The 25219-nt window shown below is 39.1% G+C and overlaps 2 protein-coding genes across 2 annotated transcripts; both read right to left on the reverse strand.

Moving 5' to 3' along the window:
- Positions 1 to 2767: 2767 nt before the first annotated feature.
- LOC104009086 (arylacetamide deacetylase-like 4) lies at positions 2768 to 10124 on the reverse strand. The gene is made up of 4 exons (XM_087755412.1): positions 9969 to 10124; positions 5436 to 5652; positions 4564 to 4627; positions 2768 to 3545 (listed from the first exon to the last, which is right to left on the reverse strand). The coding sequence occupies exons 1-4, from the start codon at positions 10122 to 10124 to the stop codon at positions 2768 to 2770; spliced, it is 1215 nt and encodes a 404-aa protein (XP_087611538.1).
- Positions 10125 to 15564: 5440 nt separating this feature from the next.
- On the reverse strand, positions 15565 to 24509 carry LOC104009085 (arylacetamide deacetylase-like 4). Its single transcript, XM_009461037.2, has 4 exons — positions 24339 to 24509; positions 19604 to 19820; positions 18037 to 18100; positions 15565 to 16336 (listed from the first exon to the last, which is right to left on the reverse strand). Exons 1-4 carry the CDS (start codon positions 24507 to 24509, stop codon positions 15565 to 15567), a joined length of 1224 nt encoding a protein of 407 aa, XP_009459312.2.
- Positions 24510 to 25219: the final 710 nt, after the last annotated feature.

Here is a 25219-nt window from a genome sequence, read left to right on the forward strand (position 1 = left end):
AAGAGCCCTGTAAAATTTCCTCTTTTTCCTGACTATACTATGTGAGTGTAACTAAATGGCATTCATATTGTTCTGGCAGGCTTTATTTTCTCGTATGCTGAATATAAATAACATAGCCATGCAGAGCGTTACAGAACGTCCTTCCGTTGTTTGTAGGGTATCTTCTTCTGCCTGAACACTTACTGTAGGTAATTGTCTGCAGCATGCTTTGCTTTTGATTATAGTTTAAATAAGCCAGTAGTGGGCAGAAAATATGTACAATAACATCAGATAAAGAGATTATTAATTTGAAATGATAGAGGTAGAAATTTCCCTGACAAGAACAAAAGCAATTCATAGTGTGGGTAGTGTTCCAGTGTTGTAGCAGTCACTTTCTAGCTCAAACAGAATCCAATACGTAGCATTAGTAGCAAGGCATATTAAAGGCTGAGGCTGCGAGCTGTGAACTTTCACCTAGATACGCTGGCCATATATTGAACTTTCACTTACCTACGTGAAGGAAGGCCCTGAAACCGGTGCAAACCAGAAAGATAAGGTAGCCACAACCATCAGCAGAAGCTGCATCCATTAAGATAAGAAAAGGCATGTCCTGCCTGGAGACAGAGAAGGGATCCAGTGAGGAACAAGAAGCCCCCAGACCCAAATACTGCTATCGGACCGAACCGTCTCGTGAGAGGAGGGGAACTTAAATTGTAAGGGTATAATTGCCCAGGGATTTCTTTGTTCGAGGCACCCCGCTGTACCACTCCATAAATTTGTCTGGTGTAGGTCATGTCAGAGACTCTGCTTCAGGGAAACCTAGGGCCGAGCCTGAGGGGAGAGAAAGCGCCCAAAGGTGAGTGGGTGTGTGAGCGAGGAGTGGGAGAGGGGCACCCGTGAGCTCAGCGGAGCTGCCCGCTGCAAAGGGACTCCGGCCCTAGCAGTTAAAGTGTCGGGCGGTGTGTGTGCGACTCCCTGAATGGTGTGCGAATGCTTGGGCAGCGGCTTCTCCTTTAACACCAGGTATTAATTTAAGCAAAGGTAGTCAGAAGTTTTGACTGTTTAGTAAAATCGCATCCTAGCCCTGCTTCTATTTCTGTGTGGAAATACATCGTGCCTCCAAGTGTAACTTATTGAAGAATTTAAGATATTAGAGTCTAATGACATGATAAATTATTATAATGCAGGATATAAGACTATAATAAAAACAGAGGGAAAACAGTTATACTCTGAGACATTCACCTCAGGAGAACAGTGTCATTAAAACATTTACTGACATTTCTTGGCAATACTTGCTTGCATTTCTAAGAAAATATCCTTATACATTTATTATGCCATTATATTTTGTATTGTTTTACTTGATCAGTCATCTCATCTTGTAAACATTTTAAGATCAACGTGAACTTTGATTTGTTTGTTTGTTTGTTTGTTTGTTTGTTCTTTCTTCTTCATTCTCCTTCCTCTGCCATGGCACTTGTCATGCTTTATTAACCCGGCAGGCAGCTAAGCCCCACCCAGCCGCTCGCTCACTCCCCCCTGGTGGGATGGGGGAGAGAATCAGAAGAATAAAAGTGAGAAAACTCGTGGGTTGAGATAAAGACAGTTTAATCAGAAAGCCAAAGCCGCACACGCAAGCAAAGCAAAACAAGGAATTCATTTGCTCCTTCCCATCGGCAGGCAGGCGTTCAGCCATCTCCAGGAAAGCAGGGCTCCATCATACGTGATGGTGACTCAGGAAGACCAACACTGTCCCTCCGAACGTCCCCCCCTTTCCTCTCTTCCCCCAGCTTTCTATGCTGAGCATGACATCGTGGTGTGGGATACCCCTTTGGTCTGTCGGGGTCCACCGTCCTGACCATATCTCCCCCCGGCTTCTCACGAACCCCCGGCCTGCTTACTGGTGGGGCAGTGTGAGAAGCAGAAAAGGCCTTGATGTTGTGTAAGCGCTGCTTGGCAATAATGAAAATATCCTTGTGTTATCAAGGCTGTTTTCAGCACAAATCCAAAACAACCCCATACTAGCTCCTGTGCAGAAAATGAACACTATCCCAGCCAAATCCAGCGTGCACTTTCCATTGTCCCTCTATGAGAAAGTGCTTCCTCCTTCACAGAGTGCAGGCCTACAGTTAATACAAGCTCTTTGTAAAGTAACTGATATTACTGTATATTCCCATATATCGTTGTCTATATATAAAAGGTATATGCATGATTTTTTTAATAGATGTTGTATTCCTTATCAATACTTTTTATAACATCTGTAGTTCCAGGCCTAACCCTTTTCCTGACCTCCTTTCATGCCACTTTTCTTTTATGTCTATGCTCAAATCTTTCCTGTTATATTCAATTCTCTTTAAGCTTGCCTCAAATTCAGCTTTCACCAGATACAGGCTTTGATAAATCATTGACCATGCTTATTATACACTTAACCTGTAGATTCATGCCCCAAGTTGTCCTCAAATCACGGTTTGTGTTTTAATATTACCAGAATTTTATTGAGCCAAACTGCATCGCAAAACATTTGCCATGGGGACCAGATCTTCTATGGGTACAGGAGAAAACTCTGAAGAGGTGGTAGCGGAAAGAAAGGTAAGTTCACCTGATTTTCCCTCTCATAAGAGAAAACAAAGCAAAAGCCATCACTAAATCAATTTATTGGGTAAAAAGAAGACAGATGCAATGCAGAAATGTAAGAAGATGGTTTACGAAAAGGAAGATTGAGGATTTTTTTTTAAAATCTTTGCAAGCAATAAGAGATAGGAATCAGGAAACGATATCAAGAAATGGAATTTTACATCAATTTTAGAAAATTTACTATCTTTTCGAGGCCTGTATTTCCAGATTGGAATGCTATCAGCCCACAAAAAACAGCTAAGAATAGTGTTCCATGGAATCCCTCTTGCAGATGGCACCAGGTCACTTTTATACCATGATCCTCTAATCGTTTCTTGTACAGCAGTCCGTCATCTCTAAGCACATCAAATTCACAGGTCAAAATGAAAGCCTCAGGAAGTCCAGCAATAACACTGTCTTCAGCTAGCAGTGGTGAAACAACAGGGTCAAGCATAGGCTTGATCAGTGTATAGACTTCTTCTGAGAATGGATGTGTTGTACTTGGTTTGTAGCCTCTTGTTTTAAACTCATCAGGGATGTAGTCAGGACTCACCCATTTCCGATACTTCAGTTGCAAATCTTCTGGAATATGACAACCATTAAATAATGCTTCCATGATTGATAAGTCTTTATTAAGATACTTCAAACCAAGAGCAAGGGCTCGTTCCTTTAACAAAATGGGGAATCTCTTATTCTGCTGGTAAGAAGGCAAGTTAAAGTCCACGCACTGGAGAAAAGGATATATAAGGACTTGTGCTCTCAGCTTTGGGAGATCTCTTCTGTTCACCAGTGCTTGGGCAACAAAAGCAGTGACTGTAGCTCCACTGCTATCTCCACAGATGATAATGCGAGAAGGGTCTACTCCATAATCTTGTGCAGTCCTCATAAAGTGTGTGGTGGCAGTGAGACAGTCCTCAAACTGGGTTGGATATGGATGCTCAGGAGCTAAGCGATACCTAAATAGGAGTGAAAGTGTTTTAACATAGTCATATCTAGGGAATGATCCCATTGTCATCTTTTCATTCATATATTTCATTCTGAAGATAGGAAAATATTCTGAGATTAGAATTACAGCAATAGAACTGATCGTAATTATTGCTCTTGATGTATTACTTGCTACTATTGTTAATGTTTGGGGGAGTCAGAGCACTATTCTGTCTTTGCAAAACAATTCTTTACCTATCTTTTAGGTAACTGAAGGTACACGCTGAGTTTTTGTAGAATTAGCTGGCAAGGCAGGTATGTATGAGTCAGTTATCAGCAATTCTAGTTAGAAATTGAAGTGAACATTTCCCAACAAATTGTTAGAGAATATGAGTGCAGAAAATCGATAATGAAAATATGAAGGGTTTTCAGTGGGTTTCTGTAAGCTGAATTCTTTATGAACAGAATCAATGAGAGTTAATGGTTCTTCAAGTATTTTAGGATGTAAATAGTAATTAGTGCAATTTTAATCAGTTTCCAAGACATCAACTCTTTTCCCGAACTTTTAAAAATTGGTTCTTTTAAAAATGCATTACAGCTCATCAGAAAAATATTTTAAATGTTCATCTCAGGTTGATTGCATGTTAAATGTGGCTATCACCCCCCAGTTTTTCAGAACTACTAGTAAAATGAGTATTTAGTAGTCTGGGCAACTGTGCTTTTAACAGAAACAGCTACACTTCAAACACAGTGTTGGCTTTCAACCTAAGGGGGTTTGGATGTGGCTTTAGGAAACAAAAACATCCTGACCTCTTAGTGGTGGCTACAAATTATAAAATTATTATAATGGATTTTATTTGGAAATAAGCAAGTGGGGATTAGGTGCCTAATTCTTTCTAAGAGTAATTAGTGCTGGTGAAATGCATCTGTTCATTAAGTATAAGTACTTTACAGGGAACTTGGCTTGTGGTGACTATGCATTAAAGACTTACAAAGCTAGAAGGAGGCACAAATGGCTATCATATGTGTGTCTGGATTGACTCCACTTACCCAACAGACACAACCACTGAATTGCTTTTTCTAGCGAAATAGCAGCATGTTCTTTCGTAGGCCCCTGTAAAACAAAATATTTCAATGAAATTGTAACTTGCTTTAAAAATAAGTTGAATTAAAATATCCTGAAATTCTTATCTCTATTCTGTGATGAACGCTACACTGTAATTCTCTTACTGTGGCATGGTCTAATCTGGACATTGCTCATAATTTCATTACGTCTGTGGGAATCTTCTTGCCAGTAAGAAACCTGGAATTTACACCAATGCTTTGTTTCAGTCTCCTCTTTGAAAAGTTAGTTAATAGAAAGCACCACTGCTGCCACTTCTAAAGTGGTATCGAAGATGAGAAGTTATTTAAAAAAAAACCAAAACAAAACACAAAAAAACCCTGCTAAATCTAGCACAAGAATTCTTCTTGTGCATGAGCCACCATCTAATCTCTTACGCCTTTGCATTTCAAATGCCAAAATGTATTTTTTCCTTGTTTTGCCGCTGTAAGGACACACAGCAGTATACACACATATACACAAGCTTGCACACACATGTGAACATAAATTGGGTTCTTTAAAATAAGAAATAAAATTCTAATGAGATTTTCATCTTTTCTCATAAGCATGAGGGAGAAGAAGGAAGAAAACAGGCATTATAAATGATCAGAGAATAAAAGTTCTAGATACACGACCTATATAAAGACGATTCAACATGATGCCTACTGGATGTAAATAAAATTATTCTGCTCTCCTGAAATTAATTCTGTTACTTATAATGCTTAAGCTGCTAACTCTTCTTGTCATTTAAGAAATACCATGTCAGATCAGAAACTACATAGTATTTATAGTTATAGCTCACATTATATATATTACTTACGAATGCTTCCAAACTGTCCAACTCCTCCATGAAGATAAACGATTCCTCTTCTTTGGCCAGTGGTTGATATTTTTGGCTGGTAAATTCTTACTTTAACCTTCTCAAAACTTAAATCCTTGATAAAAAGATGTTTATCTTTTAATGGCGGTATTGCATCCATTAGAGTCCTGAGGACACAGATCTCTGAGGTGATACCTAGTTTTTCCAAAAATTTTGCCTGTTAATAAAGGGAAAAAAACCACAAATTAGTGCAAATTTCCATCTTACCTGGAGATTGATCGTGAAAAATTTAAAATTCCATGGTCAATTCACTCTTTGTCTCCCAATGGTTCTTACAATGAAGCGGCCAGTTATGATGATGATTTGGATGCATCTTCATTGTAATGTAATACCTACTGAAATTTGAAATTCAAAGAGGAGTGGATTTGACGGGAACGGATGAACTTATCTTCTGTAGCTACCTTGTGTCCGTGCTTCCCTAAAACCAAGGCCTTTGAGCCTGTGGGAAAGCCAGCCTGAGAGTTGCTTTCACAGAAGTGCAGTAACTTGGCGTATTAATACCATCTTACCCCTCCGGCAAAAATGTTACCAGTACTGTCTAGCAGAACATAGGGTTAGCTTCGGTGGTAATTTCTAGGTTATATTAGAAATGTTAGATTTGAGCATGGTGGTTTTCAAACTATGTCATTCTTCAGTGGTGAAATCCTGGCTTAGTTTTTATCAGTAGAAAAAAAATCAGGCTATTAATAGTAGAGAAAAGAAGGTGTCAAATACTTCCACTTCTCAGATGTTTAAGTAGCCATGTGCCTGAACAAAATAAGGAGAGAGTAGTTACAGCATTTCAGACCTCAGCTTTGGATGAAGAAATGTGGCTAATACTTTAATTTCCCAAACTCATGCAACTTTTTAACTTGCAGAAAAAAAATTCTGTAGCATCTACCACAGCTGGCCTTCTGAACAAGAATAGCTTTGAACCTTAGCTTGATCTTCTCACAGCTCAGTGATTCTTACTTAAGCACTCAGGCTGAAGATTCTTATGTCACTCTGAGCCAGTCTACTTCATTGCGTCTGGAAGGCTTTAAGCTGTTTCAGTTGTCTGCTCTAGTCTATTCCTGCTCAAGATGAAAAATATGAGGCAGTATCACTGTATTCTCGCTATATTGGATTAAATTTTGTACTTTTCTTCTTCAGCAGTACACTTCTCTAATGAGTAATTTAATTTGTTGTGTTGCATTTATTCATGCATATGTATTTCAAAAAGAATTGCCTATACAAAGGTATATGCTGCATGTATCTTAAAAACCCACAATAAGTCTTGTGGCTTTCACCTCACATTTCACAGACCTCATGTAGCCAAATAACGTGGTCCTGTTAAATTTGATGTAGGTATCCTATTTTAGCCCATTCGAGGAGCTGATCCCATATGCAAGAAGGATCATCTTGTGGCCAAGTTTTCGTCTCATACTGATTCCTTCTACAGAACTCCTGTATGATGTCCATGGGAAAATAATTTTGTTTCTTTAATCCCCCAGTTCCCTCTTGTATTTTCTTTCCTCACACTAATACTTTTCTAACAGTAAAGGTTAAATCTGTAATTACCTATATTGTTTGTATACAATAGAGATCGTCTTTGTCTTGGAAATACTAAAAAAAAATAGGAGTCCTTATCAACCATTGTGTTTAGTGTTGGCAGTCTGACATGTCGTTTTTGTTAAACCTGCAGTAGTTTCACGGGTCAGCTTCCATAGAGATTGGCATTTATTTGTATTGCTTAGTCACATCACCGTTAGCTGTGAATATCTTCTGTGGATTACCTGCAACAACGTACAGTTATGGCAGACATCCATAATTGGTATCATCACACGTAATCTTCATAGTTATTTCTGTTAATATGCAAATGAAATTTTAATATTGTGCTGTTGGTTTAGATTGTATTGTTTTAAATTGTACAGTTCCTGTGAATGGAAATTCTGTAAGAACCAGCAGAATTTGCATTTTTGCTTTGTTTTCTGATTCAAGTCCATTTTTTTAGTATATATGCTCCCTCAAAGTGAGGTATTAGGTTTTGGCCTACAGTTTCTGGAAAAAAGTGGTCACTTGCATGACAGCTGCAAGCCTGGGCTATGTGTACATAGAATATAACTAAACTATATATCACTGATTCTTTTATTACCAGAAATCCCACTTTCAGGATCTTCATGTTCATAAAGCTTGCTCTTTTGCAGGTGATTAACCAAGTCAGTCAAACATGACCTACATTTGGACATTTGTAAATAAGTGCGACTGCTTAGCAGTATAATTTGTAAACCAGTAATTGGACAGTTTGGTTATATTCATTAAGGATCTTCTAACACTATAGCTGACATGACAGCTTGAAAATTAATAAAGACTTGCAGGTAGCATAAGACAGTCAAAGGATGGGACTAGAGAACTGCGACCTCGTTTGAAGCGTTGGCTAGCTCAGCCTCTGCAGTCACACCAAGTGCAACCGTGTCTGGCATTCACAGTGAAATACTGAAAAACTGATTGTGCTGACAGCAACTGGCATGGAGATTGCCATGCACCAGGAGAAGAGCTGTCTAAGAGCTGAGTTAGCTTAGAAGTGGGAGTCCAGATACGTGTTCAGGCAAAGGACTAGGGCCTGCAGCAAAGTGCATATAGTAACCTCTGTGGGAGGGATGTGACAGAGCGGTGCTATCCGTGGTGTTAGCGTCCTTTGTCCTCTTTACACAGGTACAGAGGCCTCCCGTGTACACCCCAGAACTCACCTGAATTGCACTTTGTGCTAGCCCTTCTACCTAAATCATTACTAGAATAAACGGGGTACAAGACGCTTACAAACTGTTAACACAGTAAGTAGCATAATTTGATCAGCCCCTCTATTTCCTGGACAGGATCAGTCATAAGTCCCCTGGCTATTGTTTAGCTTTACTGATATGTCAATTTTTCTTCTCATAGACTGGATACTAGCTGAAAAAATAAAGGATGAGTTAATAGATTTTTCAGTGAAGAAGTTTTATTAACATTGAGATGTAGCTGGTTTTATTTAAGTATATCCTCATAGGTGGATGCAGACATTTCTTCATAAAATCTATTAGATTGAGCACAACTACTTCAAACTGGTTTGTCTCCAGTGACTTCACATGCATCTTTTGTTCCAGCTGAAGATTGGATATGCTAGTAAACTTTAATTTTCCCTGCAGTTGTGACATCATGGGTTGTTATCCCTTGAAAGGATTTGCCTACTTAGGCGTAAGTAATTGGCCTAACAGCAATACCAAGAGTTGCTATGTGACTCGGAGTTTACTTGCATTTAAAGTTTTGTATAACCATATGTTAATGTTCTTATCTTTCTGCTCCTTTGAGGTGATGTGCTTTTGCTTGGCCTCTCGCCAGCCAGCAGAAAGGGTACAAAATGATAAGATCAGAAGTTACACGCTACATTAATCACCAGTAAGTTTCTAAATTCTGCAGTTTGGCTTTTTACATATGAATTACACAAAGATAAAACTTTGTCTGATGGATAAAGAGTATTCATAGAGTGTTTTGAAAATGTGGAAATCCACACATTGTATGGTAGATGTACGAAAATTTAATTTGACTTCTATTACTGTGCTATTTTACTGCATTGCTCAAGAGACATGGTGAGTCACATTCTTAGGCGCTTACTGGCTGACCTCAAACAAAACTTAATAAACAATGTAGCAGGGAAATGGAGGAAGAAATTATAACATTAGAACATGGAATTGAAGTGAAATGTAATGCACAAGCCAAAGAAACCGGAGGTTTTTTTCACAATTTAAATAACTAAAAGAAAAGAAGCTTGATTTAGGTATCACAGAAGTGTTGTTAAAATGACAGAGGCAACAATTAATTCAGGAAAGGATAATTGATGAAACAGAAAGACAAGTGGAAGTCACATTTTATTTTTGAAGAGAAACAAGGATGAAAAACAAGGGAGGATCAAGAATGTGCCAAAAACAATGGCACAGAAAGACAGCTTTAATGTTTTGTGTGCTATCTCAAAAAAGGAAGTCATAGAGACATACTGAAAGGCAAAAGATTATGAATGTGGCAGCTGTCTTTCAGATGGCTCAGAAGCAGGGTGATACAGTTGTAGAAGAGAACTGAGATCATGGACATCATTTAGTTGCTCATTCTCTAAAAAAGCACTGTGTTATACAGAGCAGCAGTTCCACATATACAGCGCAGTAAGCTTCTTAAACCTTCCAGCACTGCATTGAGGCAACAGGATTAAAAAGCTAAAACATAAGCCATCAGATAAAAATGAGTATTACACAGTCTGCAGAATTTTATTTTTTCCATATTGTTCCCTTTGGTGCTGTATAGCAAGCAGTAGAGTCTGTTATACCCAGCTGAGCTGAAGGTATCTGCAGTGGTGCTCACGTCACCGAATTATTCCAGTTGCGTGTTTGCAATATATTTAAACATTGATTCTAAAACCTCACCATTCCATTACCCCTCTATCAGAAATTAAATCAAAAACTCCATCTTTAATCAAGTTTTACTTACCATGCCAAACCCAAAGTTCAGGACGTAATGACAAATGTAAAGCTTTCGGCGCTGACTAAATCCATGAGGGATTTCTGCCTTGGGGTGTTCATGATAGAATGCTATTGCCACAAAGACAGTCAAAACAGCAAGAAAAATCACTAGGAGGAGTTCCATCTCACTGTTGTTAGGAGCCAAATGGAAGAACCAGCTGTGGCTTCCTTCCCCCTCTGACTTTTGAGGTATTTCTGAAGTTAAAGGTGCAGGATTAGCAATTCTCTTCATATCCCATCATCCAGCTTTTAAAAATGCCACTAGGAAGATGAAAACATGTGGCAATCAAACTATACAATTAAACAGACAGTAAAAATTAGTCATGGGAGAGGCTTGCGTAAGCAATTTTTCATATTTGCAGCTAACATGTTTTGAGTCTGTATCCATCACAACAGAAGCGGTGCTTGATATATCATTTGTAGCATCACTCTTATGAGAAGACAAAAACTTGGTACGTCTCTCCCTATTCCTTGATTACAGTCAAGTGTGTATTATTTCTGAATTCCCATGCATTCCTGTGGAACAGGATTTCTTAGTAATCATCTTCAGAGCTGCTCAGTTTCTTGTTGTATTGTGCCTCCACACCTTACTTCTTCAGACTTTTAGTGAAATCAAGATTTCAGTGTGGCAAACGCATTTCATCACGTTTGGTGACTGATTTTGTACACTGCTATGCCCTTGCATCTCTGAGTCCAGTGGAACCAGCAGCATCTGCAGCCTGAAGTGGCAGTCCTTTGCGTCTTGCTTGATCCTCTTGATAGCTTTTCTCCAGCAGGTGAAAGCCTGTACCGACTGCTATGTTTGTCTGGTTTGGGTTTGCTTTTTAACAATCTCTTGGTTGAGCCTTACAGTATTGCAGTCTCTGTCTTCTCCTTAATATATTACTCAGAGGTGTCATTCCAGGTAGAAAGATGATTCCAGCTGATGAAAACTAGACTTGGACTTCATGGTTTCATGGTTAGTAGCAATGACTAGATGTCAGCAGCTCGCTCTTTTCTGTATACTCTGAGATGAGCTTTAGGATCTGTGCCTTCCTCTGAACTAACATAGTTTTCAGTACACAAATCATTAGTGATGAGATTTAACCTGAAACAAAAAATCGGTAAAGCAAACTTTTTCAGCTGGTATGATGTCACCTTTGGGAACAGTGTCTTTTTACCAGTCTGCCCAAACTGTGATGGCAACAGATTCTCACTCTGAAAAATAGCAGTATGGGTAAAATGAGTGTGTAAAATATTTTCTTAAATAAAAAAAAGAAAAAGAGTACAAGGGATGAACTGACCTTGAGATGTATATTAAAATGAAGCTAAACGCAGAGAACCCCAGGGCTTTAGAATGCATAATCCATGACCTGCATAGGAAAGAAGACCTCAGACTTGATTCCTGACTTCAGAAATTGTTTATTAATTATTTAGAATAAATAGGAAAGAACTTGATTTTCAAGTCTGGTGATACGCTGTCTGCGAAGAAGCTGATTCAGTGTTCTTCTCCCTCCGCCCAAACCGTTTCTGTATTCTTCATTTTATCCAACAACTCTTTGCGGACTTTCATTTCCCAATGTCCCTGATCCCTCTCCCTCCCGTGCCAGAAGGTTGTTTACATGCTAAGTATAAATTCAGGTTCCTTTTTGTTTATTCTTCCTTGTGGCACTTGATAGAGTTGCCCAGCTCGATAAGGGATGCTGGTGAAAGGCACATTGCCTTGTGATTGGGGCACTCTCCTGGGAAATGGAAGTGGTGAATTCAAAGCCGTCAGGACCGAGGTGCCTATGGCGTTCAGCTTTCTTATAGCTCAGACAAGATCATTAGGAATACTGTTACACAAAACATGGTTGCAGCTCCCTTCTTTAGCATTTAATAGTGAAAGTAATTAATCAGCTTTGTGCGAAACTGTGCTGTCCCAGTGAGTTAGGTGTGGTCTCAGTATGCTTATCAGATTTAGCCCCTCTGGGGATCTAAGAAGTCTTCTGGCACTTAGGACAGATCCTTTGTACTAAGGTTCTTACCACCTATTGTTCAGCTGTTTTCCAAATCTTTTTGGTGCCAGTCCTTATGGTAGCCAGTTTACCAACAGCTGGTAGGTCTTGGACTCTTGTGAGCATGTTAACTAGGTCCAGACATCACATCAAACCCAGAGGCTCCATACAAAGACTGGATGTGCTGGAATCTGTTGTCAGCTGTAGAAGAAAAAAACTAGTTGGATCCTGAAGTAATAAACTGGTTTTTTTCTTTGGGCACTGCAGGTATACAGAGTAATACTTAATGTTTTATAAGCGTAGACTCAGTGATTTACAAGCTTGCTTGAGTCGCAGGATGGAGAACCATTCCCTAAGTAATCTTTCAAATGTATGCTCTCTCTGGCTTCTGATTTTTTAACCTTATCTCTTGCTCCTATGGGATAGACCAGAGGAATTGGTCCCTGAGGCCAAAATCCCATTTTCTCCTACCCCAGGGAACTCCTTTTCTTATTAATTTCCAGTGAAGAGCTAGATGTCAGTGGCTGAACTCTTGTCAATACTGAGCTGGCATCCTTAAGCTTTTTGTCTGTTGTGTAGCTGCACACGCTAGGGGAGGCAGACTGAGCCAGTTGCAATGTAGTCTTCAGGCAGTCCCAGAAGCTCTCTGCCTGTCTCTGAATCATGGTGCTAATCAGGTCACAACTAGGTACTCACCTGCTTAGATTTGGACACACCAAGTGTGAATGGATGCCTGTACTGGGAAACGTTCCCAAGAGGGGGTGGCTGCTTGACCCAAGAAGCTCCTTTTGAGTTCTGCAGAGCGTGAGAGCCATCTGGTGCTTGAAGTCTGAACTTGGAACTAGCCTGGTCAAGTCCTCACTAACACCCTCGGACTGCCATTAGCCGTAAGCTCGTATGCAAAGCACTGACAAGATCTGTTAAGGGCTTATTTTGCGTGGTAACTTGTGTGTGCACACCTGTATCTATGATTATTTCTCTGTATGCATAATTCCTTGTGGAAAGACGTCGGTGTGCATAATTGTATAGCTGCGCTGCAAGTTTGTGCTTGATTGTGTTTTAAGTACTTGACTGTAGCTCATTGAATGTGCTGACAGTGAGATGAACATCCTGTCACGAAGGGTCTGTGTAAAGAGGCTAGTAAAACTTGTTTCCTATCTTTCCCTAGGAAAAAGAAAAAAACTTTAAATGAGTGATAATTTTGAAAACTAATTCCACACTTTGGAAACTATATGTCTTCAAATGAGCAAGCATTCTATCTGAGCAATGCAAGGCACATAGCAGATCTGTAACTGATTAAAATAAGTCAGAGGACAGGAAGTTCCATGGAGACAATGAGATCTTGCAACTTTATAAATTTTAGAAAATATGGAAGTCACTACTGAAAAAGGAGTGACTTCTTCAGTCACTGAAAAACTTTTTCAGCACTTGCTGTTCTCTACTTATCCATCTGCACTACCGTGGTTATAACCCTCTACAGATTAAAACGCATGTGTTCAAGAAAGCTAGTAATTCTGCCAACATATTATAAATATAAATTTATTAATATTTGTAGTAAATTAAGACCTGCAGATAAAGGACCATGGAAGAATCTCAGGAGTAGATCAGCGTAGAGTTTGGACATTGGCTCATAAATGAGTCCAGAGATTGAATAACGTAAAGAAGTATTGGATTGCTGAGCTGACGAGGAATATAATACACGCTGCACTGTATGAGATGTGTGTAAAATAGTATGTGATCATATGTGATCATCTCAACTTAGAATGTACAAAGTGGAATTGTATGGACATCCTTAGTTCTGGCACTGCCAGCCATCTCTGTAGCTGCGAAGAATCATCAAAAGAACAAGCCTGGTACAGAAGATGCAAAGAAGAGCAATACGTGAATAAAAATGATCTTAAATAAAGATAAGCCTAATGACTATCAGAGGTTTGACTGAAGTGCATGGAGTCATACCAAACTAACTTTAAGCCAGCTTGCTCGTGTACAGATAACAGTACAGCCATGGCAGAACAGACATGGATTAACCACTCAAACATTATCCAGCTTTTTGCATAGCTTTTACAGCACATACCGACTCCGCTGGTCTAGCTTCAGCTACCAACGTGTAAGCTGGTAAACCAACCTTCATCTTGAGATCAGACACCAAAACGAATCCTCAGTTTCACGTCAGGTTGTATAACCAAGGCAAATCCTCTAATCCTCAAACAGTGGAACATTTGGAACTTTTATCATATTATTTACTCCTGGAAGAATTTCTTTGCTTGAAGAGTAAATTGCTAAAACCTGCAATAGGAAAAATGAAGCATATCTGTTGTGTCAACAGAGCGTGAAGAAACATAATTTCATTTTGCTGAGAGGAACTGGATAACAAGGATTCACAAGTAACAACTTGTTGCTCCACAGATTTGTAACTGCTAACTTGTAACCACATTTAATTAATATGGTGACAACGCGAAGAATTTAATCCACCATTTTCTTCCTACTCACAGTTTGGCTGGCAGAGAATGATGACACGCACAAACCTCTTTCCACACTTGGACTGCATAGATATTACAAGTGCAAGGTGATTGCCTAACAATGATGAAATATTTTACAATTCCTAGGCCTTGCATGGCCAGCTGTTTTGACATGCAATCGCAATTACCTTGGCATCTGTGTTTAGCAAAGGTGGATCTGTCCTAATAAGCAATGTAACAACTGAGCTGAGATTTTTTTTCCCTTTGTGTTTTGGATATTCGCAGAAATTATTTTGGCAGCTTCCATGCCGCTTACATACTTTGTCCCCAAATTCCAAGTAAGCAAGTTGATGATCTTTATCTGATTACAAAAAGGCAAAACCCACTATGTCTCTGTCTTCCCTGAATACAACCAAATGCTTCTCAGAAAGGCACTTGATGGAATATAGTTTAGAGGACATTCAGTTATGTTTGTGCAGTTCTCCCTCACTGCATCTGTGTGGGCAGTCTCGGGTACTTACAGGTAGCCATCTCGTACAGCTCACATTTCTGTACCTCCCTTCTGTGTCAGCCATTTCCCTTTAAAATCAGATTTGTAAGTGCACCCAATTCCTTCCTTCAGATGTTACAACCAAGTCCAAAGCTACTGGTTGCCTATACACATAGTCTGATGGTGATTACTACTCATCTCGGAAGTACTGGAAGTATCTTCAATCTCCAGAGGCGTTGGGGGGACATTTTATGCTCTCATGCTAATTTTGTGTGTATTATGTGGCTATGCGTACGCACATTGCTGATTACTCATATATTGCGTGCTTTAAAATGTATTTTGCTATGGTGAGTTTTTATTCTTTGACATAAGAAGAGAACAAAAATTCTTAGAATGAAAGAAGAGAACAGCAAAATAAGCACACGAATTCATGGGTTTAAAAAAAAAAAAAAAAAAGATGAAAAATACATCATGTTCATCATGTTCCCAAGTAATAGCAATTGAAAATCAGAATTCAGCAGACCATGCTAATCTTAACTTATTATTTCTTGCCTAGATTCTGATGTACAAATAGCTAGTAAATAGTTAATTGAAATACACCCTGTCTGCATACCGGTTCACTGTATTCAAGAAAACATTTTAATAGCCTTTTATAAAGTTTACAGTGTGGTTCACCATTTTACTTGTTGATGAAAAAGAGAAAATACCATAACCAAAAATTCCCAGTGCACAGTGGAAGCCTTCTTCCATGTGGTACCAGGTCACTTTTACGTTGTTGTCCTCTAACCGTTTCTTGTACAGCAATCCGTCATCGCTGAGCACATCATGCTGACAGGTAATGATACAAGTATCGGGTAGGCAGCAAACAACAGCATCTTCTGCTAACAGTGGGGAAAGTCTTGTCTCAGACGGTTCCTTTATTTTTTCATAGACTTGAGGTAAAAATGAAGTGGGTAACGATGGTTTGTAGCCCAGTTTAAATATCTCTGGGATAAGATCTGGATTTATCCATTTCCTATATTTCAAATTCATGCTCTCGGGAACATGAGAACCTGCCAAAATAGCTTCCTTCATAGAGCAGTCCTTTTTCAAGTACTTCAGAATAAAACGGACTGTATGTTCCCAGGACAAGAAGGCAATGAAAGCATTTTTCTGGTGAGATGGCAAATTAAAGTTCAATGCTTGGAGAAACGGACAGATCAGGACCTGGGCACGTATCTTTGGGATATCGCTTCTATTTACCAGCTCTTGGCAAACACTAGTAGTAAAAGTGCCCCCTGCACTGTCCCCACAAACAATAATCCGATCAGGATCCACCCCGTAGTTTTCTGCAGTCTTCAAAAAGTGTACAGTAGCAGTGAGACAGTTCAAAGTTGGGGCTGGATACCTGCGCTCAGGAGATAAACGATACCTGAAATGTACAGGAGACAGCAATTACTACAAATACCTACATTTGTAAATTGCTTGAATGTGGCATCTTAAATGCATCCACGGATTATATATTTGCAAAAAGTCACCAAAACCAGTATGTCTTATTTAGTTTAAAGTTTTGCATGCTGAAGCAAACCAGAAGCTTACCCTCCCATTTCTGTCAAAATCCAGAGAGCATTAATCATTGAGGCTTATTCTAGCATAATTTAAGAGCATGAGGGCTTGAGTAGTGCAGTCCAATCACCCATGTTATACAAAGCCACACATTTACCCAGTCCCCGGTCTGAGTGCCACCTACCTGGGAATCACAGTTCATGCCAGCAGGGAAGTCCGCAATTCTCTCATTCGGACTGACCTTGCGTGTGTGTGTAGCTGTGAGTCAGTCCTGCTTGCCCACAAGATCCAGCCAAGTTCTGGCTCCTGAGCTTTTTACACTGGGGACACTGATTATTGTATTATTATATAATAGCATAGTAGTGCATATTATTATTACATTTTACTATAAGAAGAATAATTTAATAATATATTATATTATAAACCACCTCACAGTAAATATACTGTGGTGACAAAATAGCTTCCTGTAGACAATTCTTTCATTTATTTTATTAATTGGAACAAGTGAATTACAGAGGAGTGATGTTAAAGTAACAATCTGTTCGTTTATTTCTTAACTAACAACTTACTTTCATATGACGAAAAGCAAGGCGGGCATAACAGTCAGATACCCAGTCAAGTTAAAGTGTTGTAATTTGATTCCAATGACATAGAAAACTGCTTTGAGACTACATTTTTAACAGCCATGGTTCTTTATTCTCTGTATTCGTGGTCTTAGGGCTCTCTGGAGAAGAGTAAGTTCAGTAAGGAAAGAATAAATACTACAAAGGTAACAGTGCAGGCATTCTCTCTTAACGCTTCACTGTTTGCTGAGGCCCACTACTTCTGCTTTTCTGTTTTGTCATTATTCTGTGAAACTAATTAAATGGATTCATAAAGTAAACATCCTAATAACCAGGGAATAGAAGGATATCAGTATCTTATTTCAGAGTCACTTTAAACGCATCGTGACTTACCCAGATGAGATACGGAATACGCAATTCATTCTCAAAACCAATTCCTCCCAACTTCATAAAATTATTTAGTAATGCATTTTTTCATGGAAGAATTTGTTGGAAACTAAAGCTTCTTCATACCATCAGCTATTTTACATAAGCAAAACATTTTTAAAAGGAAGCAGTGGTTCATGCAGTTTTTAAAAAAAATATTACATTTTAGATTAATTATTTGCTCTTTAAAATCATCCCCAAAGCCCCCTAAATATTAAAACGTGAAATTGGGAAAACAGCTTATAATTCCTTATTATTGAACCAAGGCAATGATTTTTGTGGTGATAACGATGTAAAACGAACAAATCTCTTTGTTCTTTTGAAAATAGCTGGCATCCATATTACTTCTCTAACTTCATAAACCTGTACCAGGTATTTCTCGTTGTCATTTCATGGCACATGCTTGCTCACACATAACAACAACCCACAGGGGTAGACAACACCAGAGCTCAGTTTCTTTTCTTATATTCAAAGAAATGTAAGCGCAGAATGGGCATGGCTCAGGGGGGTGGGGGAAGCAGGGGGGAAGGCAGCGCAACTCTAATTCTGGGAGTAGCATTGGGTGGAGCTCACTTACCCAACAGACACAACCACTGAATCGGATTTTCTGGCTATGGTCGAGCATATTCTTTCATGACTTCCTGAAGAACAAATGTCATTAATGTAATTAGTATCTTAGAATACTTGAAGAAATATCGTCCCTTATTTTTTTATGACATATTGCCACAATTGAGCGTGGGCCCTTGCCTATTTAGTGAGCTACCCAGATTTTCTCTAGGATAAAAATAATCTAGACTTTTGATCATCAGGACATACTGTAAAGTTCTGTAAGGAAAATAAGGAATTATTAGGATGATTATTATGATTATTACTATCAGACGGGGGCAATGGTTTTAAACTGAGAGATGGTAGAATTAGATTGGATATAAGGAAGACATTTTTTATGATGACAGTAGTGAGACAATAGAACAGGTTGCCCAAAACAGGATGCTCCAGCATTGGAAGTGTTCATGGTCAGGTTGGATGGGGCTTTGGGCAACCTGATCTAGTGAAAGATGTCCCTGCCCACGGCAGAGGGGTTGGACTAGCTAATCTTTAAGATCCCTTCCAACCCAAACCGTGCTATGATTATTATGCACAATTGCTTAGAGTGGTTGTAAGGGATAAAATAGCTTGAGATCTTTGTAAAAGCTTATTACGTTGTTTTAAGTAACTGTGAGTCTGAGACTGACTTAGGTATGTCATATCATTCTGATGTGGAAATGCTAATCGTAGTACTATAGCTAAGTCTAAACGAATATTGTATTTGAAGCAGAGATTTGACTATTTTCTGAAGAATGAAGGTGCAGATGGTATGCCTCCTGTGAAATCAGTATACTTCTGTGTGGCTAATTCAGGCAGAAATCTAAGGCATCCAAATAGTGTTACAGTACATTCTCTGATTATATTATTATTCCAGGGTAAGGTTGTGGGCAGAAATATGCCTCTTTTAATGTATTTAAAGATACCTTGAGTTTTCCTTCAACCTTAATTCTGAATTTGCTGCATTTAGAAGATTTGGTTTACAGATATTTGCTCAATGATGTGTTCTTTCAATTACACAATTCTAACACCATTTAATATATGTGCATGTCTACTGCCTGTTGAAACAGTATCTTTTAGAACTTTTTAAATTACATGTTTGCAATTATCTGCTTTCTCTAATGAATTAAACTGGAAAAAAAAGACAACATAACTAAAGTACATGCATTGTGGACACACGTTTTAAAGTGGTTGCTATAGGCCACTTGAATTGCCACGAACACTGTTTATAGAAGTCCTAATAAACATGCTGCAGTTAGAGATCAAAGGGAGGAATGCAGATGTTAGTAACTTCTGTCAGGTTTTCAGACAGAAAAAGAATTTATTTCTTTAGCAGCACTGCTTACTGTAAGGAATATATATGCCGTAAAGTGTGCTCTGTCCTATAAAAATTACTAAATAAGGGCAGATTAGAGAGTTTAAAAAGTAAAAACAAACATTAAGTGCTTTCTGTCTCTCAGTCTCTCAAACTAAGCTTCAGCCACTTCTTAGGTTCAGGAGGGTTTTTAAAAATACATAGTTAACAATCCTAAATAATCATATTTTCTCTTTCAGTTCCTTGCTGATGCTTCCGAACGTCCCGCATCCTCCATGGAAGAAGACGACTCCTCTCCGTTTGCTTGCAGATGGTAGTTTTGGGAGGTAAATCCTCACTGGCACCTCATCAAAATGCAGATCCTTTATGAAGAGCTTTGAATCCCTACGTGTCGGCAGTCCATCAATAATCAACCTCATAAGTATGTGCTCCTCAAAGATACCCAGATTTTCTAAGTTCTTTGCCTAGATAGATATAACAGGAAAAATGAGAAGTTAGTATAGGGAATTGAAGTCTTCCCACTCTATAAAGGCCACAAGCAACCTTTTTATGTACTATATTTAGGATAATTGTATTGGTTATTTGCTACTTTATAGGATTACCACAAATAACTCTAGTGGCTTTGTGATTTCAGTTTTGAAAGTGAAAATGTACATCTTCACGATTTGAGGTACCATTATTTCTGGAAGAAGATTGTAATACTTGTTCCATGAAATGTATTATATAAATATCTTCTAATTTATGTGATCTGGATTTACCGCAAGTAACATCAGTCATTTGCTTAGGTATGTGTCCTGGTTTTGGCTGCGATAGAGTTAACTTTCTTCCTAGTAGCTGGCATAGTGCTGTGTTTTGGATTTAGTATGAGAATAATGTCGATAACACACTGATATTTTAGTTGTTGCTAGGTAGTGCTTACACTAGGCAAGGACTTTTCAGCTTCTCATGCCCTGCCAGCGAGAAGCTGGGAGGGGGCACCGCCAGGACAGCTGACCCAAGCTGGCCCAAGGGCTATTCCATACCGTATGGCGTCATGCTCTATAGAAACTGGGGGGAGTTGGCTGGGGGGCGGCAACCACTGCTCGGGAAGGGGCTGGGCATTGGTCGGCGGGTGGTGAGCAATTGCATTGTGCATCACTTATTTTGTATATTCTTTTATTGTTGTCGTCGTCGTTGTTGGGTTTGGGGTTTTTTTTCCCCTTCCTTTTCTCTCCTATTAAACTGTCTTTATCTCAACCCACGAATTTTACTTTTTTTCCCCAATTCTCTCCCCCATACCGCTGCAGGGGCGAGGGAGTGAGCGAACGTCTGTGTGGTGTTTAGCTGCCTGCCAGGTTAAACCACAACAGTATGGACGTTAGGAGTCATGAGGCCTGAGGCTCCTTTTCTAATCAGTGAAGAGAAAGAGGCATTTCTTGAGGATGGTTCCAATTTCAGGTGTGTTAAATCATGCTCTGGAGATGTCTGTTCATCTCCATTGATTATAAAGGCAGGCTGTGTACTTCAGATGCCTCAGTTAGTTAAAGTATTTAAGGTTAGGTGAGATGAAAATGTCCCTAGCATGACAGCATTTAGTATACTGGGAGAAAAAGACTCATCCCAGTTTGTGTGCAAGATTCAGTACCTTACAGGTCTTGGGTCACCTCCAGGCCACAGGGTCAGTGAGAAGAAGCTTTAAGAAAATCATTAGTGCCTATAATCAATAACGAAGGGCTGCTGGCCTAAATGAAGAACTGATGAAAATGGTTCTGAATCTTATCTCCTTCTCCGTCAGTGAAACTGTTGCCTTTATTAAGATCTCACAGGTACTCATGAAATGGCTCTGCAGCCAGTTTGTTACATCTAATTAGGGAAAACAAATGTTCTGAAGACAGGGGAGGTTTGTTAAATGTGTCAAAACATTTTCTTATCCAAGGCCAGTCAACTGCTGATAATTAACATAGCCCAAAGATCACACTGGAATCCTCCTTTATTTTGAACACGTGTTGTAACGGATGCATTTCCTGCTAGGGATGATGTTTCCCTTCCCATTAAATGGTGACTTAATTGCCCTTATGGACTATTATAATTCATTCTTCTGGAATGATGATAATCATCACAAGCAGTTTGCAAATTGTATTGTTCTCTTCTGAGCAACCGAAGTCTCTGTGTACACTGCTGGATCAACACCTTATAAACTAATGGCCAGCTTTACTTCGGTGCATCTGGGTCCAGCAGGGGAAATGCTGCCGGCAGGCAGGCGCCAGCATGGGAAATGCCGCCGGCAGCTTGGGCCGGCAGGGGAAATGCCGCCGGCAGGGGAAATGCTGCCGGCAGGCAGGGTCCAGCAGGGGAAATGATAGATATAATTCTTGCCTTACCTTTGAAAACGCACATTTTTAGGTATCATGGCAAAGGGGAAAATGAATATAAGAGCCAAGGCAATCGTGGCAGAAACCAGAGGGTCAATATAACCTTCCCCAAAGAGCAATTTTCAAAAACTCTCATGACTCTTCAGTCAGTCTTTTTGTCAGAGTTATGATTTTAGAATGGTCGAAGTTGGCAGAACCATACCATGTTTATTTAAACTCATCTGTACTTTCTAACATCCCTGAGTTTTTACAGAGCTTTCAGATGACAGATAGTAATATATACGATAAACTTGGTATCAGAGCATTCTATCTAAATATCCTCTTTCCTTATCTTAGGAGCTCCTGACGTCACAGAGGCATCTTCAGATTCAGGGAAAAGACTCTCATGAAGGAGAATGGGGAATTTGGTATGTATTCTGTTGAAAAACTTCTTGATCAATAATTACAAAATACTTCAGAACCAATAACAATACACTGAAAAAATAAGAGGTATGACTATTCCTAGACAGATGTGCTCAGTGTTAATAGGTGAAACATATTATATAAGCCAGGCTATAAAATGTGTATATATGTAAGAAAAAGAGGACCCAGATCAGCATGTCAGCTTACCTTTTCCTGTGAAAGAGGTCTTTGAAAAACTATTTGCTGGAACATCTAAATTCTGGCACAAACTGGCTTTTTATGTAGAAGATCATAAGGGGACCAGATTTTTACTTTAAAAATAATTATGAAATCACATACCAATTAGCAAAAAACACTCAATTTGAACTTCATGGACTACATTAGACAGTCTTCCTGTCCGTCACTTTGAAGTGTTATGCTTTGCCAGCCGAAATAATTATCATCAAAGCTTTATATCACCGTGCAATATGCACAGTTAATCTAAATGCAGGTGTGTATGAATAGATGAAAACAAAAGCTAGGATGTGAGCTAGGAGGCTTTCTCTCATCTCTTCCATTTGGGATTGTCATTGATTTCTTTATGACAGAGTATGTGGATAGATGCAGCAGGAGCATTGTTTGTATGACACCTATGCTGTAGAAGGTACACATTTAACTGTTGATGTAGCTTTTCTAAGACATTGCAAGTAGGGTAGAAGAGAAGAGGAAAAGACTGTCCTGTATTGCAGGAAAAGGAGGCCTTTACTGCAACATACAGTACAAACAGTCACATCACTGGCACAAGAAGAGCAACATTCATCAGAGTGAGCAGGATATGTTCATTGCACATGTGCAATGCACAAAGCATCATGCACTTTATAAGAAACCTGTGAAGCCCTCATTATGAGGGCTACTTCTGTGAGTATAAACATAAACCTAGAAATTCACCAGAAGTACCAGCAGATGTCAAAAGCTTTGCAAAAGAAAATTAGGTACTAAATGGATTCAATGCGTAGCAAATGGTGAAATGCATCTTTAAAACTATCCAGAAAAAAGGATGCTGAAATTTCTGGAACATATTATCAATGAAGATAGAATATGTACTATTGCATAACAGCCACTTAGAACTGTAAAAGCAGGTAAAAGGAATCATCTGAAAGAATCTTTTCATCTAACCATGTATAGAAACATAGAGAACTTAAAAGCATACAGTCATTATATTACGGTCATATTATTATATTAAGTTTATATATAGCTTAACATGAAAAGCAGTGTGAGATACGTAAGGACAGTAGACTCTTCTTTCGTGCCAGACGATGCCGAAAGGTACATGGGGCCTAGGCCATTGACGAACCAGGGGCAATTACTGGATTTGGTGAATGCTGCTATTGAAGTTCAAGCAACCCACGTAAGTCCTTAATGGGTCACCTTTCAGGATGTGGGCCTTAGTTACTACATTCATTATGTATTACTAGGGGATTAGAGAATACCTGTACTTGAGCTGAGCTCCATACAAACATTAATGAAACCACTCTGTGATTTTCCTGCAGGCTTTCTTTTGACATGTTGTGTGCCAGACGTGAAAGGGCTTAGGCTGCTCTTATGTACTCCTGTTACCTTCTTTGAAAGCTTTTTGGACAAAAACTGTTTCTTTGATGGCAAAGCATACAGCACAGTGAGTCTGGCTTACAAGTACTTAAATAATAAGTGACAACAGGTCTAGCTGAACCTGCTTTGGCCAGGAGGTTAGATTAGATGACCTCTGGACGTGCCTTCCAACCTGCATGATTCTACGATATTTAACTAAGACACAGTAATTCAGTCACTGCAGAAATAAGAACAGAATCACAGGTAAGAAAATTACTGCAGATCGTTCAAAATTTGGGAAATTACCTTAAATATGTCAAAGTGCATTGAGATACAGAAGCTTTAGTTATTATTATTCATGTAAATGATATCCACAGCCCTCCTGTCATCCACAGGACCAATCATTTCATTGTAGAAAGCAATCAAATCACAATTGCGGCATAAGAATGCATATCTCAGTATTTATAAGAACGCACCTCATACTGGCTGCTTTTATATACAGTAATAGAATACCAAATCCAACTTTGGCCTTTACCTTTAAATCTGTGTTACTGTGTGGTTCCCATTACACATAGTTGCAATATTTAGATGCATATCTTCATAGTTCTACTTAAGTTTTTCCTTTCTTGAAAATCACAATATCACGGAGCATGATAAACTCACCAGAATTTCCATCAGAGTATATATGCAATGATATAAGCGGAGCTTTGATGGCTGGTCAACATTAGGAGGAATCTCTGCCTCGAAAGAATTATGATAAGTTGCAATTAAAACCAGTAATACAAAAGCAACTAGAATTCCTGCTATTAAAGCCAGAGCATAAAAGGATTCCATTTTTCTTTGGTGGGAATAATTTATTAGAGAACTGTTTGATATGATTCTGTCAATATTTATATCCTCCAGACTGACTCCACAGAGGAGTAATTTGCATATCAAAATTCCTTCACCCTCCTCCTACAGATAAGGCTGCCAGATGCTAGAGGCGTACAAACATCCGGCTATTACAGCTTTATTTAGCATGGCCAAAGTTAATGCGTAGAAGACTCACATCCAGGAAATGTCATTATTTTTTATATTCCAAAATCGCAAATGAACTTTATTTTTTATCTGGTTTAATTGTATTCTGCTTTATGGGCCTGAAAAGCTATGTGTGATTTTTTGCAAGTGTACTGGTTAGTGTAATGAGAGATACTACCTCGACTTAAGAACCTGTGGAAGACTGACAATGCTGAACTCCAGGCTCCATGTTCAGGAATTGTCATGGTTCTGCTCTTGGAGCAGGTCTGAAGTATGATTCTAAGGCTTTTTGCTTAGTGCTGATCTTTTTTTTCCCTGCTATATTGCTGAGGCAGGCAGCTGGCCAGAACAGTTAGAAGAGACATTCTGAAGTACATCCAAAGGAATTTTGCGTTTAGAGATTCATATAGAGCTCTCAGTTATTTGGAAGCTCCCTACGTGAGTGTGCAGCAAGGGTCCCTGGGCTCACCAATGGTCCAGTGATATCAGAGGGAAACTTCCCCTCGACTTGGAGAACTTTGGCCCTA

Source organism: Nipponia nippon, unplaced genomic scaffold, assembly GCF_047370975.1.
Source record: "Nipponia nippon isolate SJK-2023a ecotype South Korea unplaced genomic scaffold, ASM4737097v1 scaffold_19, whole genome shotgun sequence".
NCBI lineage: Eukaryota > Metazoa > Chordata > Aves > Pelecaniformes > Threskiornithidae > Nipponia > Nipponia nippon.